This window comes from Typopeltis vanoorti, chromosome 11, assembly GCF_054136105.1.
Source record: "Typopeltis vanoorti isolate ZY-2024b chromosome 11, IOZ_Tvanoo_1.0, whole genome shotgun sequence".
Lineage (NCBI taxonomy): Eukaryota > Metazoa > Arthropoda > Arachnida > Uropygi > Thelyphonidae > Typopeltis > Typopeltis vanoorti.
This window is the reverse complement of record NC_143559.1, coordinates 71,181,852-71,202,400: the sequence shown is the minus strand read 5'-3', so window position 1 is coordinate 71,202,400 and position 20,549 is coordinate 71,181,852. Positions and strand designations below refer to the sequence as shown.

At 36.6% G+C, this 20,549-nt stretch overlaps 1 protein-coding gene across 3 annotated transcripts in view; it reads right to left on the bottom strand.

Annotated features, from left to right (window-relative positions):
• Nucleotides 1–20,549, bottom strand: part of LOC150101716 (ectonucleoside triphosphate diphosphohydrolase 5-like) — a 171,750-nt gene that overhangs the window by 37,066 nt on the left and 114,135 nt on the right. For all 3 annotated transcript variants that reach the window (XM_090400547.1, XM_090400545.1, XM_090400546.1), the window contains exons 10-11: nucleotides 13,579–13,672; nucleotides 2,602–2,756 (exon numbers count right to left, since the gene is read on the bottom strand). In XM_090400547.1, the coding sequence (XP_090256673.1) occupies nucleotides 2,602–2,756; nucleotides 13,579–13,672 (249 nt within the window). The remainder of the gene's footprint in view (nucleotides 1–2,601; nucleotides 2,757–13,578; nucleotides 13,673–20,549) is intronic.

Genomic DNA, 20,549 nt, shown 5'->3' with positions numbered 1-20,549 from the left:
AGGGTAGCAAGTTTGCGGTAGGGCTTATATGCTGTGTGTAGGTTATACTTTTTTAGTATCTTGGATATTTTTTCTGAAGTGCCTCGGATGTAGGGTATGGTGATGGCATTTTTAAATTCTTGTTGACAAGAGGGACGGGGAATGGGGGAGGAATTGATTATTTTTTTGATACTGTGTTCACTGTAGCCATTGGAGAGGAAAGTTCTGTGTATGTGGTTAAGCTCAGTAGTGAGGGCGGTTCCACTGGAACAAAGATTGTGGGCTCTCTTGGTAAGGGTTTTAATGATGCCATACTGTTGTGAGGGGTGGTGGTGGTGGGAGAGTTTGTGAATGTATCTGCCTGTGTGTGTGGGTTTTCTGTATACAGTGAAGGCAAGTGTATCATTGGGCAGGCGCGTGACTAAGGTGTCTAGGAAGGTAAACAATTGTTCTTTTCCTTTTCCATAGTAAACTGGATTCTTGGATGTAGGCTATTGAGATGACCGAGGAAGGAGTCTAACATGTCTGGGCCATGAGGCCAAATGGAGAACACATCATCTACATATCTTAGCCAGATAGAAGGTTTGAGTGAGGCTGAGTCTATGGCTCGTTTTTCGAAATCTTCCATATAGAAATTGGCAAGGGGGGGATGAGAGGGGGGAACCCATGGCAGTTCCTTCTATCTGCTTGTAGATTTTGTTATTCCAAGAGAAATACCCAGAGTTGATGGCAAAGGAAAAGAGATCTAAGATGTCAGAGGGGAAAACGTTTTCTAAGAGAGATAAAGTGTCAGTTAAGGGAATATTGGTAAACAAAGAGGAGATATCAAAGCTTACCAATATGTCTGTATTGTTCAAGGTTAAATTTTCTGTGAGGGCTTTAAAGTGGGTCGAGTTTTTTATATAGGAAGCTGAATTTCCGGTGAGGGGGGGACAGAGAGTTGGCCAGCTGTTTAGACAGTCTGTAACAAGGTGCATTGGTGGCATCTACTATAGGTCTGAGTGGGGAATTGGGTTTATGGATTTTTGGTAAACCGTATATTCAGGGGGGACGGGAGCGGAAAGGTTTAAGTTTTTTCGTGACGTCAAGGAGCCAGGAGGTTACTTTTTTAAGTAAGATTTTTAATTTCTTAACTTGTGTTTTTGTGGGGTCGTGTTCTAGCGGGATGTAGGTAGCGCGATCGTGGAGGATAGTGTTCATTTTACGATTGTATTCGCTGGTATTAAGAACAACTGTGGCATTACTCTTATCCGCTCTGGTGATGACAATACTTTTTTCTTTGCGTAGTTTCTGGAGAGCCATGCGTTGGGTATAAGATAAGTTACTTTTTGTCAGCGAAGAGTGAGCGAGGATGTTGGCTACGTCGAGTCTGATGTTGTTGGCTACCTCCGACGGTAAGCGACCGATCCCTCGTTCGACGTTAACCATTACGTCGAGCACCGGCACTTCTTTCGGGGTGACGGCAAAATTACGGCCGAGGCCAAGGGCGCTGGCGGCATCCTCATTGAGCCTTTTGGAAGAGAGGTTAATTACTGTCTGGAGCGGTTGAATTTGTGGTTGTGGTTTGTCTTTAACCAGGTTGCTGTATTTCTTGACGTGTTTGTTTTTTTTTTTTTTTTGAAATTCTCTCTGTGCGGAAGTTTCCGAGATGTCAGAGAGAATCGACCAAAGTTCAGGGTTAAGAACGGTGGAGAGCTCTGTATGTAGGGAGCCAATGGCGGCGTTCGTCACTGCGAGGGCGGCACGAGTAGAGGCGATTTGCTCGCGTAGTAATGCTAGGCTGGCACATTTATATATACGGAGTGCTTTTTTGGAATGGAAATTGGTCTTCATTTTAACGTATTTCAGTATCACTCTTGTATCCCGACATCTTTTTAAAAATATAGGAGTATAGGAGTATTAAATATAGGAGTATTAAATTCTAATTTAATTCTTTCTGAGTGTTGTAAAAAATCCATTAAACCTCCAACATAATGTCCTCACAGCACTTAAGCCTCTATACAAGAACTTTAACTCTGGTGATGTTGAGTTGGGGTTTGTTTTCAGATTTGTTCCAGTAGCTGACTTTTCGCTGTTCACCCTGGTTCCCTGGCGAAAACAATGGGGGGGGGGGGCTTGTTTAACCGGGCGACGCCCCAGCTAGCATGAAATTTTGTCATGCTGTACCATCATTTTTTATTTTGGTTTAACCAATAAGAATACAATTTGGTCAGCTAAATCCCAAATTGTCAGCCCATCCTCGTTCGTTCAGTATCCAAGTAGATACCTAAGGTGCACCACGAGAAGGTGAGAATTGGACATTAGGTCAGAAGCCCTGGTCGGGTCTCCGCATTCCTTTAAAGGCTATGTGGAGGTCTCCTCTCAGTTATACAGCTTTGACCCTTAAGCACCCCTTTGACACAGTCTTATAATCCAAAGTAAGCTTGGTTTCATCACAAGCCATTGCCATATAACATTAATAGAAAATACAAAAGAAGCTTTAATTCTCCAATACATGATTTAATTAGGCCAATACTTAAAATTAAAACAAATATCAAAATTGGGAAAATCATTTTAACATTTCCATATTAAATCTGCTTGCTCAGCCTTATTATCACCACGAACACTATAAATTTAACTTACCTATAATTCCTAAGTCAGATGCTCTATCAAAGTAATAAGATAAACCATAGATACCACGTTTTAGTAATTCTTTTGGCTTGTCCACAGTGTCCTTAACTAAATTCATGGTTTGATCAACACAAGCTTCAAAGCCATATTTTCCACTTTTCATGCCCCTAAAAATGCATCAACAAAAATTAACACCATTTAACTAACATTAATATAAATTATTTAAATATAAAAATGATTGGCATAAATCTGAATAATAGTTGGTTTTCTGTGCAACTCAAAAAAAAAAAAAAAAAAAGGCACTATCAAAACTCTTCCTAACAGAGGACATCGTCTCTTATCTTAAACTACTTTATAATATCCAAAGAGTTATGCAGCAGAATGCCTTCATCAAAAAGAAGATCCGGCATATTGTAGATACACAAGCCTGTTTCTAAGATAGTTGTAGAATTCCAATCCCCCTACACCACTGGAATCTGAACCTATTTCAAGGATCCTAGAAAAATACAGATTAGACGCACACTATACCGAACACCACTATAATGAACTACAAAAAACTCCCAGCCTAAGTCCAATGGAACCAATGCAATTTTAAGCATGCTATTACAAACATTTTTACTATTGAAACCTCCAAAATAGCAAAACTGATTTTTGTAGCAAATGACATACCAATCAGAAGACAAAGAATTCTTGGGAAATAAAAGAAATGGAAAGTTATACAGAGTCTGCCAAAAAAATGTATACACACTTTAACAGATGTCATCTATGGACTTTTTTGAAGTTAAATCGAAGTATGGTAGCAATGTGTAATATGATCTCTTAAAAGATGTGATTACTCACATGAATACTAGCATCAACATGTGACTGTAGGACAGTCAAACAAACAAAATGGCAGAGGCACGATTGTTGTTCGAGGAACGCAAGTCCATTTTAAAGTGGTATTCAAATTTGAGAATGTTGTTGAAAGTTCAACAGCAATGGAGGCACGAATTTGCAACAACAACCTCCAACACGCCTGACAATGGCACATGTTCGTGATAAGTTTGAGACCCATAGTATCGTGTGAGATGTGCGCAAGGGAAGATCTGGAAGGCCTTGCACAGCAACAAGTCCTACTTCCTCAGCTATTGTTACACCCTGATAACTTAAGAATGTGAAAATTTCAGTTATCATGATGTAACAAGAGAAGAAATAAAAACCCTGTATAGATAACTAAGTAAGCAAGCTTGTTCCTAAGCAGATAGATATCATTAAGAGCCCTTGAAAGTAACGAATACAAAAAATTAAAAGAAAGAAAAATATGCTTGCATCCAAGTGAAAAATATAGCTGAAATTGTTTGTTGAACTAAATAAAAAAAAAAAAAGAAGAGAATTTTATTACAGTTGTGATATGATAAAATAAGGTTAAGTAAAGCAAAGAAGATTAGTCATAGGATTTTGTATGTGAGAGGCTAGTTTTTACACTTGAAATAAGAGATTAAAGATTCGAGTTAATTCTTAGAAAATTTTGGAAAGGGGATTAATTTAGTACAGAGGACAGAGGTTAGCTTAAACAAAAACCAAAGCTCAAGGTCATAATTCCCAAATTGAGACTTCGTCATGTGTCAGTCGCGTGCACACGGACCGCATAATGTTTTGGCAGAAAAACGGCATTCTAACTGGTCAGTGAAATAGACTCCAGTAAAGGGGGAAGAAAAGAAATTGAAGAAGGTGCTGGTAGGGGTCATCTTATAAAAGGGTTAGGACCCCCCCCCCCCCCCCCAACGAGGCTTTTTTCCTCAGAGTTTTCTTCACGAGTCTTCTTATAGGTCTCATGCAGTTTTCCTGAGTGACGGGTTAGGAGTTTTCTCCGTCCGACACAATAAGGAAACAAAGTGTATGGGATTTTGATTCTGTGTTCCTATTGTAAGAAATGAGGGATGCTGTTTAGTTAAAAAGAAAGAAGATAATGTCAGTGTGTTTCATCATCCAGTGATTGTAACTAGAGAAGGAAAAATCTATAAAGAAGTCAGAGCCCACATGGTTGATTTCACAGCCATAGAATAGATGATCCTATATGTCCTTAATTGAAGTATGTAAGATAAAGATTGTGAAAGCCCATTTTTGTGCCAAAGGAACTTAGGAGTGATAAGTTATAGAAGAGTTCGTCCTAGGAATGTACAATTGGAAAGGGTAGAGACCAGTGTAGAAGACCCAAGTCAAAAGGTACTGTAAAAAAAAACTCGTGTCAATTCAAATCATATGTAACTGTAATCATTGCTCAATTACTGAACAGTTGAAGGGATTAATGAGAATTATAATAGGACTTTAGTACATGTAAGACTAAAATGAGAATGAGCTTGTTACTATACATTAATAAGTATTCATGTGCCTAGAGATTTATGCATGTACATTGTATTTTATTTAAGAGAGTTTTAACGGTCAAAAGTGTGTATTAGCTCAACGAAAGGATAAATTTAACCCATATTGTCTTAGTAAGAAAATTAGAGTAACTGAATATATATGTCCTAAAAATACAAAATTATAGCATGATCAGATCAGTAAGGGGTTAGACAAAAGAGGTCAACTAGTTCTAGAATTATACATGTTTGTATGTATAGAATCTGTTATGGCGATATGATCACAATTCTTATATAGGATCTTAACCTAATACTTGTGTTTAGCTAGTGAAAATTTGTATTATATATAATCTTAGTATTGAATTGAGTTTTATTTGATAAAGAATGAATTGTACCATGTTTAAGAGTTCAATAAACTTTTGTTCATTGAAAATACAGTTGTCTGAGATTGCCGCTCAATGCACCACTTGTAACAACGTATGAACCTAATCACACGGGGGGGGGAGGGGGATTTTGTTAAGTTACGAGATAAAGATCACGACTGCATATTAGTTTCACACTCAGACATATTTTGGTAATTGCTCCTTGTTTTTGAATTTTATATCTTAAACTAAATGTCCTGAAAAGCGTAGTATAAAATAAATATTTAGGGACACTAAGGGGAGAAGAAGCTTGAATATTTGTATTTGGGTGATATCTCGTATATAGATAATATTTGGATAAAGACAAGTAGAGTTTCACATGTAAGGATAGTTGAAAGCCTAATAATCGTAAATTGGGACACAACACTATGCTGTTGGAACAGTTTACATGCTCGCCACAGAAGTCTACCACACAATGTGCATGTGAGACAAGAGTTAGCAGTGCAAGCATATGGCACATTCTTATAGCAGCTAAATGGAAAGTTTACATCCCAAGATTATTACATACAATGAATGAAGACGATCCTGATCGAAGAATGCAGTATTGTGAGTAGTTTCAACAAATGGCAGATGAGGAATTTGTGAGGAAGATGGTTTGGTCTGCACAATTTAAGCTTAATGGAACAGTGAATCGGCATAATTGTGTTTAGTGGACTCCAAAAAATCTGGGTGTTAATGTGGACAAGGCAGTCAATTTACCAGGACAATGTCTGGTGCAGATTGTCACCTAGGGGGTTTAATAAGACCATTCTGCTTCTTTGAAGGTACTGTTACTGGTCAAGTGTACCTAGACATGATATGCACATCCTTTTTACCTGCCATTCATGCACTTTATGTGAATGATCAAATTCTCTTCCAACAAGATGGCACACCACCACACTAACACCGTTAACTCGATGAGAGTTTGCAGAAACAATGGATAGAACAAAGAGGTACAGTTGAGTTTTCCCCACGTTCTCCTGATTTAACACCTTGGATTTCTACCTATGGGGGGGGACTCTAATGGATGTACTGTATCTTAGAAAACCAGTTATAGTGGTGGCCCTTCGGAAAAAAATTGAAACAGCATGAGCAGCAATCCCACTGTCCAACATTGCCCAAGCAGTAGTTAGCTGTAATAATAAGTGTAATTGTAGAAGTCAAAGGTAACTTGTATTAATCCCTGGATGTCTGTATAAATTTAGTACAGGTATCCCTTGCTTAACACAGGATTTGATTAATGCTGCGAAATTAATTGCGGCAATCCCTTGATATATGCGGCAAGAGTATTGATTAACGTGCCTGGCCTGGCTCCCACTGAAGAGACCTCAATAAAGGTCAAAACTAGTCTTGATAGTTGCCCTTCCCTTAATGCATAACATTAGACATATCCACAAGGAGATGTGTTTTGCATTATAAGAGATACTGAGATAGGAGTGTTGGTAGCTTGCTCCACCTTTGCAACGAGTTGCCCTGGTGTTGTACCACCTTACCCCAGTCCTGAAGATACTTTCAGGCACAAACTTTGTTTGCTCACACTTGGATAAAGGATTAAACTAAATTTATTATGTGAACAAAGTGGTCGAAGAAATCGTTGCAATTAGTGAAGACCTTGGTTTTGATGGTGTTGATGCAGAAGATGTTAAAGAATTATTGGATTCAAATTCAAAAGATGTCAGTGACAACGATCTTGAAATTGAACAACGCACATATGAAGACAACGAACAAACGGAATGTGAAGATGAAATTCCAAAAGAGATAACAATCAAAGAACCTGATGGAATATTTCGCCATTTAGAATCGCTTAAACAGCAAGTGGATATGGATCCAGATGTTAATCGAAGAATGTCTGTTTGCCGAGGTCAGGAGAGTAATTTTCCTTGTTATCGTAGAATTTGTGCCGATAAGGAAAAAAAACATTAAGGGGTGTTTAAGGGTCAAAGCTGTATATACTGAGAGGACACCTCCACATAGACTTTAAAGGAATGCGAAGAACCGAACAGGGCTTCTGACCTAATGTCCAGTCCTCACCTTCTTGTAGTGCACCCTATTGGGTATCTACCTGGATACTGAACGAATGAGGATGGGCTGGCAATTTGGGATTTAGCCGACCAAATTGTATTCTTATTGGCATAAACAAATATACAAAATGATGGTACAACATGACAAAATTTGATGCCGCCCGGTTCAACAAGGCCCACGTTGTTTTCGCCAGGGAACCAGGGTAAACAGCGAAAAGTCAGCTACTGGAACAAATCTGAATGCACACCAAAACTCAACATCACCAGAGTTAAAGATCGGTACTATCAACATAAGAAGCCTAAATGGCAAAGAAATGGAGCTAACTGAAGAATTAGATAAGTACCAGATAGACATAATAGTGGTGACTGAAACAAAAAAGACAAAAACTGGTGAGATCTTTCTGAGCAATAAATACAAAATGTTATATTCACGAAATGACAATCAAGGAAAAGGAGTAGCCATAGTATTCAACACAAAATACAAGGCTAATCTTCCTGAATGGCAGGTAGTCTCAAATAGAGTGATGTGGGCAAATATCAGAATTGGGAATTGGACAATGAGACTTATTTCTGCCTATGGTCCCACAGAAGATTCTACTAAGGTAGAAGTGGAGGAATTTTTTGATGCTTTAGAAAAAGCAACTGACACAATGAAAAAAGAAAAGTTGGTCCTTATTGGGTATCTAAATAGCACAGTAGGAAATGATTGTCAGACAAACAAAAATATTTTGGGATAATTTGGAGAAAAGAGCAAGCTAATAATAATGGCAAATACCTGTTGGATTTCTGCTCAGGAAATGGACTGGTTATTACTAACACCATGTTCCAACATAAAAATGTGCAGAGATTCACATGGAGAGAAGAGGCAAGGAATAAGAAAAGTCTTATCGACTATGTTATTGTTGATAGTGATATTTTCACCCTGGTGCAGTACACCAGAGTGTACAGAATGTCACTATTTAGTCTTGAGCAGGATGAAATTTAATTTCGTATTGAAAAGAATAACATGTAAGAAAGTTTTAAATCGAATAAAAGTTGAGCAGCTCTCAGATGTGAACTGTAGACTAAAATACACAAAGATTATTGAAAAAAAAATGAAAGAGTTTGAGAACAGGGACCAAACCTTGGAGATTCAGTGGCAAGCCATGAAGAAAACCCTGATTGATTCAGCCAGAGAGGCATGTGGTGAGGTTATCTGCAAGGATAGAAAAATCAGAATCCCATGGTGGACACAGGAAGTTAAAGAGGCAGTGAAGGAAAAGAAGAAAGCATATCAAAGTTCCTGTCAAATAAGTCAGCTTTTGCTCTTAGAGAATACAGAGACAAATGTAAGAATGCGAAACACTGCGTAAAACTAGCTAAACAAAAGTCATCGGAGGAGTTTGGCAAGAATATAGAAAATAAATATCAAGAAGGTAGCAAAATATTCTGGAGGTTGTTGAAGAAGCATAGAAATGGAGGAAAGAGTGCTGTAAAAGGAGTTAGAGATGATAAAGGTGACATGAAAACAGGAGAAAAAGATATCCTTGAAGTAGTGCGTAATTACTTTGAAAAATTGCTAAATGAAACAAACAGCGATGACAGCACAGTGGTAAAAAACACTCAACAGGCATATAGTCAGGAATACATATCCATACTTGAAGTAGAAAAAGCCATCAAAGGCTTGCAATGTGGAAACGCAGCAGGAGTAGATGATATTCGACTGGAAATGCTGAAGTATGGTGGTATAAATGTCTTACATTGGCGGCACTGCATAGTTCAGAAAGCCTGGACAGAGTTCTGGATAATTGGAGTAGAGCTCTATTAGTATCCATATATAAAAAGAGAAATAAAACTGAATGTGAGAATTACAGAGGTATTTCCGTACTGAGTGTTCCTGGCAAGATCTATGCAAGTATACTTGAGAAACGGTTGAGAAGAATCGTGGAAGAAAAGCGTGGTGAAGAACAAGGTGGATTTAAGCCAAACAGAGGCTCTCAGGATCAGATCTTCACTTTACGACATATAGTCGAGAAAGAATGGAATATAACAAAGATCTGTATTTAAGTTTTGTCGATTTGGAAAAGGCAAGGTGCCAAGAGAGAAGCTATTCAACACGCTACAGTTATATGGTGTCAATGGGACATTATATCAAGAAATACTTAGTTTTTATTTGAGCTGTAAGTCAGCAGCTAGAATTGAAGGAAGTACAGGAAGATGGTTTAATGTTAAATCTGGTGTGAGACAAGGATGTACATTATCTATATGGATCACATTATGAAGGAAAGTGGTATTAAACATGATATCAGAATTGGAGATGTTTAATGTCAGCTCTTTGCTTTATGCGGACAATGTTATACTTCTAAATAAATCCGCTACAAGTTTGGAAGATTCCCTGACTAAATTGAATAACTGTTGTAATAGATATGGTATGAAGGTCAGCAATAAAAAGACAAAGACAATGAAAATAGGCAGAACTGCTGAAAATGTCAACTGTGTTGTGAATGGAGAACCTGTGGAACAAGTAAAACATTTCAGCTACTCAGGCGCGATTTTTAGTGAAGATGGTAAATTAAATATGGAAATAGACAACAGAATCAACAAAACTGGTATGGTAGGAAGTGAATTGAATAAATTTATGTGGAATAAGAGAGAAATTAGTCGGAACACTAAATTAGCTGTATACAAGACAGTGTTCAAACCAGTTTTAACTTATGGATCTGAGAGCTTGTTTAGAAGTAAAACACTTGAGCAAAGACTAAAGACTGCAGATATGAGAGTCCAGAGAAAGATTAGAGGTGTGAACAGATGGCATCAATGGCAATATCATATTAAAAACGAGAATATTAGGAAAGAACTTGACATTGTCAGCATCCAGGAATGCGTTAGCAGAGCTAATCTCAGCTGGTATGGTCACTTAAACAGAATGAGCGAGGAAAGATTAGCGAAACAAGTGTTTTCTGCCAAGTTGGCAGGAAAACGACCCAGAGGAAGACCAAGATATAGGTGGATTGATACAGTACAAAGTGCCTTAGATGATAGAAATATAAGATCTCATAATGTTGCAGTCTTGACAAGTAACAGACTGATTTGGAGGAAAATTGTAGATAGGAAGTTAGTAATGATGTAAATTTTTCATGTAGTACTATCATATCCTGTACATCCCTTGAGGGTACATGTCAGGAATTTGATGATGATGAAGAAGAAAAAAATCTAAAACTGTTCAAACGACTCTTGATAACTTCTTTTGATAAAAAAAATTGCCATAACTAATGTAGGTATAAGTATTTATTAAACATTTACGTTGCATTCATTTTTTATTTTTCCTAAAAGATTACCATATAAAATGAATTAATACAGTTATCGATCATGGACGATTGTAATTTTTACCATTGATTATTATATTTGATTAACGTGATTTTGATATCATCGAGGGATTAATTAACCGCGTTAATTGAGGGATACCTGTATTACAATTTGTATACAGGGTTTTTCTTTTGCTGAAGTGTATATACATTTTGTTGTATATAAAACAACATATAAGTCGTATGCCTTACTGGAGATGTCAAATCTCTTAAGATCAGTTACTCTAGACACACACCACCCATCCATCACGTTAAAGGTCTATCCCTTCCTCTTTTTTCAGAAACTTTACCTTCTATTACTGGCTTGAGAAGTCCTCCTTCCATCCTTTCAATGTGTCCAAAGTATTTCAAGCTTTCTTCTGTCAATATCTTTAAGGAGCCATAAAGTTCTGCCAATCTTTTCTAGCACCCATGCATTTGACCACCTTTCAGTATATCATATCCTCAGCAGCCTTCTGTAACACATCTAAAAAGCAACTATGCTTTTCCTATCAGACTTCTTTAGGTTCCAGATCTCACATCCATAAATTGCTGTTGGAAGAACAGCTGCATCCAGAATCCTCAACTTTTTCTTGTGGAGAAAGATCTATCCTTCTAGATTTTAGACAAATCTCTGAATGTTGTTTTAGTCAATCCTAGTCTCCTTCTGAAAGAAGACTAGGAATGTGAAACGGAATATGAAGAATTGCTAAAAAGCAATTCTTCACATTAATAACAGATCCCAGGTATTCAAAATGTGCTGGCTTCCTCAATTCTTTCTCTGTTAAGGTAAACATTTCACAGAAGCTTTCCTGTCTATATTTCCTTTGAGAACCACAATCTTTGTCTTGCTAGGATTGAGTTGAAGTCCTCTGTTCTTACTAATCTTATTAATTTAGTTAAGGATTCATTCTAGTTCTTCCATGTCATTACAAAGGAGTACTGCATTATCAGCATATCTCAGATTATTGATCAATCTCCCACCTATCCTAATTTCTGTCTTAAGCTTATCCAATACTTCATTCATGACATTCTCAGCACAGATACTAAACAAGTGAGGAGAAAGTAGGCATACTTGCCGACTTGAAGCCAATCCATTAATCCAACACCTGTTCTTACCATAGCTTTTTGCTCACTGTACAAGTTAGTTATCAACCTGATAATGTGTTGAGGCAATCCCACTAATTTCATTACTTTCAACAATTTCACATTCTTAAGAGTCAAAAGCTTTGGAGTAGCCTATGAAACACAATAGCATAGGGAGACCAAATTCTTTACAATTTTCAATAATCTGTCAAAGGATCTGATCTGATCTCTAGTACCTTTTCCTAAAACTTGCTTGTTCCTCAGACATCTCTGCCTCAACTTTAAACTCAATCCTATTTATGATGATCTTTAATAAAATCTTACTTGTATGAGATATTAAACTAATAGTTCTACAGTTCTTGCAATCCTTCATATCTCCCTTCTTATGTAGTGGTATAAAAACCAACTTCTTTCGGTCTCTAGGCCATGATCCTGTCTACCATATCATTGTATTCAATCTATGAAACACTTATCCCTCCATCCCATGACCTTAACTCAGTTGGGATTCCATCTGCACCTGAGGCATTATTGTTGTTAAGCAGTTTAAAATTGCTCCTTCAATCTCATGGCTAAGTGAAGGAAGTTCCAAATCAAAATTTTCTTGGTAAGAGGACACCTCCAAATTTTCTTTATCCTCTCTGCTGTACAATTCCTCACAGTACTCTTTCCCATCTGTTTTTGATTTCCAGTTCTTCTGTTAGTACTGTGCTCCATTCCTGTTGATGACACTCAATTTGGGCTTAAACTTGCGCTTTAGGTTACAAACTAAATGAAACATCCCTTTACAACTGTGCCTCATCATCTGGAATTTTCTCTCTTCACACTTACTGGCATAAAAAGTTTCCTTTCCTGTCTGATGGCTTTTCCCACTTCTCTATGTAATCTTTTATATTCTTCTGTTTTCTTGTGTCTCTTTTTTCTTCTCCATCTGCTCCTTTCGTCAGATCCCATGTAAATCTGATATCCATGGGTCTCTCAGTCTTCTAATTTTACATTCTTCTTGGCAGTATCCGCTATTATAATCTTGACCCTTTCCCACAGCATTTCAGGTGAGTTCTCCTCACTAGTCTCAAAAAGATCATCCAAATGTGTTGGAGTTTCTTCTGTGAAGAAACTCGTACCACTCATACCGAGTAAAGCAATGGAGTTGAGCCTTGTCTCATGGTGACAGGTTAGAACATGCTCTATAACCATCTTTTTGTCTCTCCCCTCTATAGGGTTAGTCTTGTTTTTTTTTGTCAGACCTCGTAGATAGCCAACATCAGAACCGCTGATCATTATATTTATTTCTATGACTACAGCCATCCAGGACATGGTGATCATGCTTTGGATGCCCACCACAGAATATGCTGAAAGAAAGACTTTACTCCATCACAACAAATATAAATATGAACCTGCTTCTGTCTTAAGAAACTACTATATCCTCAACAAATTTAGCTGCATGAAACTGCCCTAAATTTGGGAGGCTCTCACCTGTTCTCAGTTACATATCTTCATTATTTAGTGCAGTGCCTGCATGCACATATCTTATTAAATTTTGTTCCCTGATGATGTCAATTTAACTTTGCCAAAATACTGGAGGTATTAATTTATTTTAGTTAATATTAATCATTTTCACAATTTTCTTTATCCACAACAGTGTGAAACCAAATACTTCTGGAGTGACTTGGCCTTGTAATGATGACTATGTTCTAGATACCCGTTTAGTTTGGAAATTTTGAAATACCATACTAACAAAAGTTAGTAATTAATGGATGGGAGGGATTAAAAAAAAAATAATAATAAAAGCTAAGAACTTTACATTTTGCAGGAAACTTACATAACTGAATATTCCTTAATTCCATACTTCCACAATTTTTTTGTTGCAGGATGGATACAAGGACTTCGCAGTATTTCTAATTCCTCCTTACCTTCTGAAATGAAAGAAAAAAAAATATTAGGTTGCAAACTTTAGCCACATGGTCATATTGTAGTCTACATCTTGAATACCAGTAATAAAATTGGTATTCAGGATGTAGAGTATAATACGACCATATGGTTCATATTTTGGTTTCAAGTAGATCATATTTACTGAATAATCTGAACCGAGTATTAATTCTGAACTCACTGGATGAAATTTAATGAAATCTGGCATTTAGGATATTAAAAATTTGTCATTTTAATTTTGGTTTTAATCAGACCATCTCTAGTAGTACAATCAGGCAAAATGAAATAAAACAAAATGTTTGCAAGTATATAATTCAAGAAAATTAATCTAAGTTTCACAAACTTCTGGCATATTCACTGGAATTTTTCATAAGTCCTAGCATTAGACAGAGGACTAACTACCATGAATTTGTCACAGATATTGCAGTTTCTGAAAAAATGGAAGTATATGCAAACTGAAAAAACTGTTGTAGGTAAACAATTATAAGACTACAAAACAAAATTTATATTTGGTCATTTGATGCATGCATACACTGTGCAATAATTTGTTTTGGGTTTAAGGCTCATTAATCCTCCTAACTATTAACTTCTTGATATTTTACTGCAAGGGCAACTTAAGAGATCAAGGCTAGGTAGGTAAGTGGAAGGATATCATCACATAGCCTTTTAAGGAATGGCAAGATCTGACTGGAACTTCTAACCTAATATCTAATTCTATCCTCACCTTCTCATGGTGCACCCCGTTAGTAAGTATCCTTTTGAGCAATTCAAGGAATATGAGATTTAGTCAATCAAACTGTATTCATACTGGTTTAAAGCAAATCTTTACCTGTGGCATAACTATAAATAATAAATTGCACAATAACCACCGTAATTAACTTTAACGAATTAAAAGTACAGATATTTCATACTGAAATTAACAGTACATCATCAGGGTAGACAACAAGCAATTCAAAGGAATGAAATACAAAGTACATAACAGTCGGTGGATTACCAATTAAAAACTGTTGCCGCGTGCTAGAAATTAATCTATAAATTAATAATAAAGAATATTGTTAAAATTATTCTTAAAAACTATTTTTTTGATGATTACATGAGATAAGAATCTCCCAAACTTTTGGGAGAGAGAGACAATCAGGAGGATAATCATCATATAGTAAATTAACAGTGTCAGATAATGGAATATTGGTAAAGAGAGAAACAATATCAATGCTGACAGCTTTGGTATTGTTTTGACAGTTTCAAAGCTATCAGCTTTGATATTGTTTCCCTCTTTACCAATATTCCATTATCTGACACTGTTAACTTACTATATGATGATTACCCTCCCAATATTCAAAGATTTTTGAATTTGTTATACATTCAAGATATTTCAGCTGGAAAAACAAGGTCTATAAACAAGTTGAAGGTACTGCAATGGGTATCCCTCTGTCTCCACCTTGGGCAAACTATTTTTTGAACCATCTGGAAGACACCATGTTTTCATCCATTCATCCCCTACCCTCTCTTTGGTTTAGTTATGTTGATGATGTCTTTGCTATTTGGCCACATTCTGAAGAGGAACTTACTACTTTTCTACAACAGATCAATAGCCTTCACCCATGCATTCAGTTCACCATGGAAAAAGAAAAGGCTAGTAGGTTACCATTCTTGGACATCCTTCTTACACGCACAGACTCTGGTAATTTATCAACTAGTGTTTATTGAAAACCTACCTTTACTGGCAGATACATTCATCAAAGCCTGCTCATCACACCTCTTCAAAAAAATTGGTGTTATCAAGTCTAATTAATAGACCACACGAAATGTGCTCTTCTCCCTCAAGCTTACTACAAGAACTTTTCACTATCAAAGCATTAATGGAATTTAATGGTTACAACCCTAATCAAATCCAGCAGATAATTGACTCCTATGTTCCAACACCTCAGGATTCTTTAACAGACCAGAGGGTTCAAATCCTTTATATTTCTGGCATCTCAGAACTGATTGGCAGAATTTTGAAGACGCATCATCTCATTCCCACATATCTTCTGATCAACAAAATTTCTCACCTGTTGCCATCTACAAAAGACAAATTGGCACCTCTTTCATTAGCTGGCATTTACTAGATACCGTGTGAATGTAATCTATCATCCTTTGGACAAACAGGCTGTTCCGTGGAAAAAAGAATTAATGAACATCAATATTATATCGAATACATGAAACCTCAAAAGTCTGGTCTGGCACAACACAGTAATGACACTAAACACAATATCCAGTGGGATAAAGCTCACCTTCTCCATAGATGCAAGTTTAAATATGAATGCCTTTTCAAAGAGAATTGTGAAGCTCTTTTACACTGGCCGAAATGATTGTCTCTCTCTCTCTCTGTCTTTCCCAAAAGTTTGGTAGATTCTAATCTTATGTAACCATCAAAAAATAGTTTTTAAGAATAATTTTAATAATATTCTTTATTAATATTAATTTCTAGCATGTGGCAACAGTTTTTAATTGGTAATCCACTGACTGTTATGTACTTTGTATTCCATTCCTTTGAATTGCTTGTTGTCTACACTGATGATGTACCGTTAATTTCAGTACAAAATATTGTGTACTTTTAATTCATTAAAGTTAATTACTGGGTTATCGTGTAATTTATTATTTATGGTTTAAAGCAAAATGATGGAACATATGGAATTTCATGCTGGCTGGAACATTTTCCAGTAAAACAAGCCTGCATCCTCCCCTCTGCACGTGCGCACGCACACACACACACACACACACAAACATTGATTTTGTCAGGCAACTATAGTGAATAGTGAAACTAAGATATAGAAACAAGCTCCAACAACATCAGCAGAAATTAAGTGGAACTGGTAAAAAAATTAGAGATGCAATATAATTGGTGTTACCAAAAGAAGACAAACATGCAAGATTCTTCTAATATAAGATATTAAAATGCAGACAATAATGACCAGGCAAAGAAAGGGGTAGCTATAGCATTGAAGACTAAACATGAGGTTAATCTTCATGAACAGCAAGCAATATCAAGCAGTGATGAGGGAAAACATCAAAATAGGGACCCAATGAAACACCTGTACATATCATCCCATTGAAGGATCCCCCTAAAGGAGTTGAAGCATTTGAGTCATTACTGAAGGTATCTAATGTAAAAAATAAAAATAAAAAGTTGGTCTGTCTTAGACTAACAGCAGAACAGGATAGGAATAGATCACAATCATCAATTTCCTGATACATGTACCATCAAGAGGTGTTCTTTAATTTAATTAAGTTTACATCAACTGGCTCCCCACCAGGGGTTGCATAGGGATCACAACAAAATAACTAGGAGAACAACTCCACATTGCCTTTAAGGAATGCAGAGAACCAACTGGGGATTCTGACGTAATGTCCAATCCTCACCTTCATGTGGTGTGCCCTGTTATTAGGTGTACACTTGGTACTGAATGAACGAGGATGGGGTCAGCAATTTCAGAATTAGCCAACCAAACTATACTCTCTATTAGCTTAAACCACAAATATATATAATGGATATGAATACATGATGAAGAAATGTTTAGGGAAATTTGAAGAAAAGACCAAAGCTAGTAATAATGAGAAGTGCCAGCTGGATTTCTGTTCAAGATATGGACTCATCATCAAATTCCTGACATGTATCCTCAAGGGGTGAACAGGATATGATAGTACTACATGAAAAATTTACATCATTACTAACTTCCTATTTACAATTTTCCTACAAATCCGCCTGTCACTTGTCAAGACTCCAACATTATGAGATCTTATATTTCTATTGTCTAAGGCACTTTGTACTGTATCAATCAACCTATATCTTGGTCTTCCTCTGGGTCATTTTCCTGCCAACCTGGCAGAGAACAATTGTTTTGCTAATCTTTCCTCCCACATTCTGTTTAAGTGACCATATCACCTGAGATTAGCTCTGTTAACGCATTCCTGGATGCTGACAATGTCAAGTTCATTCCTAATATCCTCGTTTGTAATATGATACTGCCATTGATCCCATCTGTTCACGCCTCTAATCTTTCTCAGGACTCTCATATCTGCAGTCTCTAGTCTTTGGTCAAGTGTTTTACTTCTGACCCAGCTCTCAGATTCATAAGTTAAAACTGGTTTGAATATTTGAATAATTTGAACTAATTTAATGTTCTGACTAATTTCTCTCTTATTCCATATGAATTTATTCAATTGGCTTCCTACCATAACAGCTTTGTTGATTCTGTTGTCTATTTCTATATTTAATTTACCATCTTTAGTAAAAATCGTGCCTAAGTAGCTGAAATGTTTCACTTGTTCCATAGGTTCCCCATTCAAAACACAGTTTGCATTTTCAACAATTCTACCTATTTTCATTGTCTTTGTCTTTTTAATGCTGACCTTCATAACATACCTATTACAACAGTTATTCAATTCAGTCAGGAAATCTTGCAAACTTGTAGCAGATTTATTTAGAAGTATAACATCGTCCGCATAAAGCAAAGAACTGACATTAACATCTCCAAGTTTGATATCATGTTTAATACCACTTTCCTTCATAATGTGATTCATATAGATAATGAATAACAGAGGGGATAATGTGCATCCTTGTCTCACACCAGATTTAACATTAAACCATCTTCCTGTACTTCCTTCAATTCTAACTGCTAACTTATAACTCAAATAAAGACTAAGTATTGCTTGATATAATGCCCCATTGACACCATATAACTGTAGCATATTGAATAGCTTCCCTCTTGGCACCTTGTCATATGCCTTTTCCAGATCGACAAAACTTAAATACAGATCTTTGTTATATTCCCATGCTTTCTCAACTAAAAGGTGAAGATCTGATCATGAGAGCCCCTATTTGGCCTGAATCCAGCTTGTTCTTCACCAAGCTTTTCTTCCACAATTCTTCTCAACCGGTTCTCAAGTATACTTGCATATATCTTACCAGGAACACTCAATAAGGATATACCTCTGTAATTCTCACATTCAGTTTTATTTCCCTTTTTATGTATGCATACTATGAGAGATCTACTCCAATCATCTGGAATTCGTCCCTCTGTCCAGTCATTCTGAACTATGCAGTGCAGAAACTGTAAGATTTTTATACCACCATACTTCAGCATTTCTGGTTGAATATCATTACTTCTGCTGACATTCCACATTTCAAGCCTTTGATGGCTTTTTCTACTTCAAGTATGGATATGCATTCCTAACTATATGCCTGCTGAGTGTTTTTTACCACTGTGCTGTCATCACTGCTTGTTTCATTTAGCCATTTTTCAAAGTAATTACTCCATACTTCAAGGATATCTTTTTCTCCTGTTTTCATGTCACCTTTATCAGCTCTAACTCCTTTTACAGCCCTCTTTCCTCCATTCCTAAGCTTCTTCAACAATCTCCAGAATATTTTGCCACCTTCTTGATATCTAATTTCTATGTTCTTACCAAAGTCCTCCCACGACTTTTGTTTAGCTAGTTTTACACAGTGTTTCGCTTTCTTACATTTGTCTCTGTATTCTCTAAGAGCAAAAGCTGACTTCTTTGCCAGGAACTTTTGATATGCTTTCTTCTTTTCCTTCACTGCCTCTTTAACTTCCTGTGTCCACCATGGGATTCTGATTTTTCTATCCTTGCAGACAACCTCACCACATGCCTCTCTGGCTGAATCAATCAGGGTTTTCTTCAAGGCTTGCCAATGAATCTCCAAGGTTTGGTTTCTGTTCTCAAACTCTTTCATTTTTTTCCTCAATAATCTTTGTGTATTTTAGTCTACAGTTCACATCTGAGAGCTGCACAACTTTTATTCGCTTTAAAACTTTCTTACATATTATTCTTTTCAATATGAAATTCAATTTCATCCTGCTCAAGACTAAATAGTGATCGCTTCCAATTTCAAATCCTCTGTACACTCTGGTGTCCTGCATCAGGGAGAAAACATCACTATCAACAATAACATAGTCAATGATACTTTTCTTATTCCTTGCCTCTTCTCTCCATGTGAATTTATGCACATTTTTATGTTGGAACATGGTGTTAGTAATAACCAGTCCATGTCCTGAGCAGAAATCCAACAGGTATTTGCCATTTTTATTGGCTTTGCTGTTTTCTCCAAATTTTCCCAAAATATTTTTGTATGTCTGACAATCATTCCCTACTCTGCTATTTAGATCCTCAACAAGGACCAACTTTCCCTTTGTCATTATGTCAGTTGCTTTTTCTAAAGCATCAAAAAATTCCTCCACTTCTACCTTAGTAGAACCTTCTGTGGGACCATTGGCACAAATAAGTCTCATTGTCCAGTTTCCCATTCTGATATTTGCCCACATCACTCTACTTGAGACTACCTGCCATTCAAGAAGATTCTCTTCCTTGATTTTCATTTCCTGAATATAACATTTTGTATTTTTTGCTAAGAAAGATCTCACCAGGTTTTGTCTTTTTTGTTTCAGTTACCCCTATTATGTTGATCTGGTACTTATTTAATTCTTCAGTTAGCTCCATTTCTTTGCCATTCAGGTTTCTTATGTTGATAGTACCGATCTTTAACTCTGGTGATGTTGAGTTGGGGGTGTGCTTTCAGATTTGTTCCAGTAGCTGACTTTTTGCTTACCCTGGTTCCCTGGCAAAAACAATGGGGGCCTTGTTTAATCGGGTGACACCCCAACCATTAAACAGAATGGGGGAGGAAAGATTAGCAAAACAAGTATTCTCTGCCAGATTGGCAGGAAAATGACCCAGAGGAAGACCAAGATATAGGTTGATTGATTGATACGGTACAAAGTGCCTTAGACGATAGAAATATAAGATCTGATAAATTTGGAGTCTTGACAAGTAACAGACTGATTTGGAGGAAAATTGTAG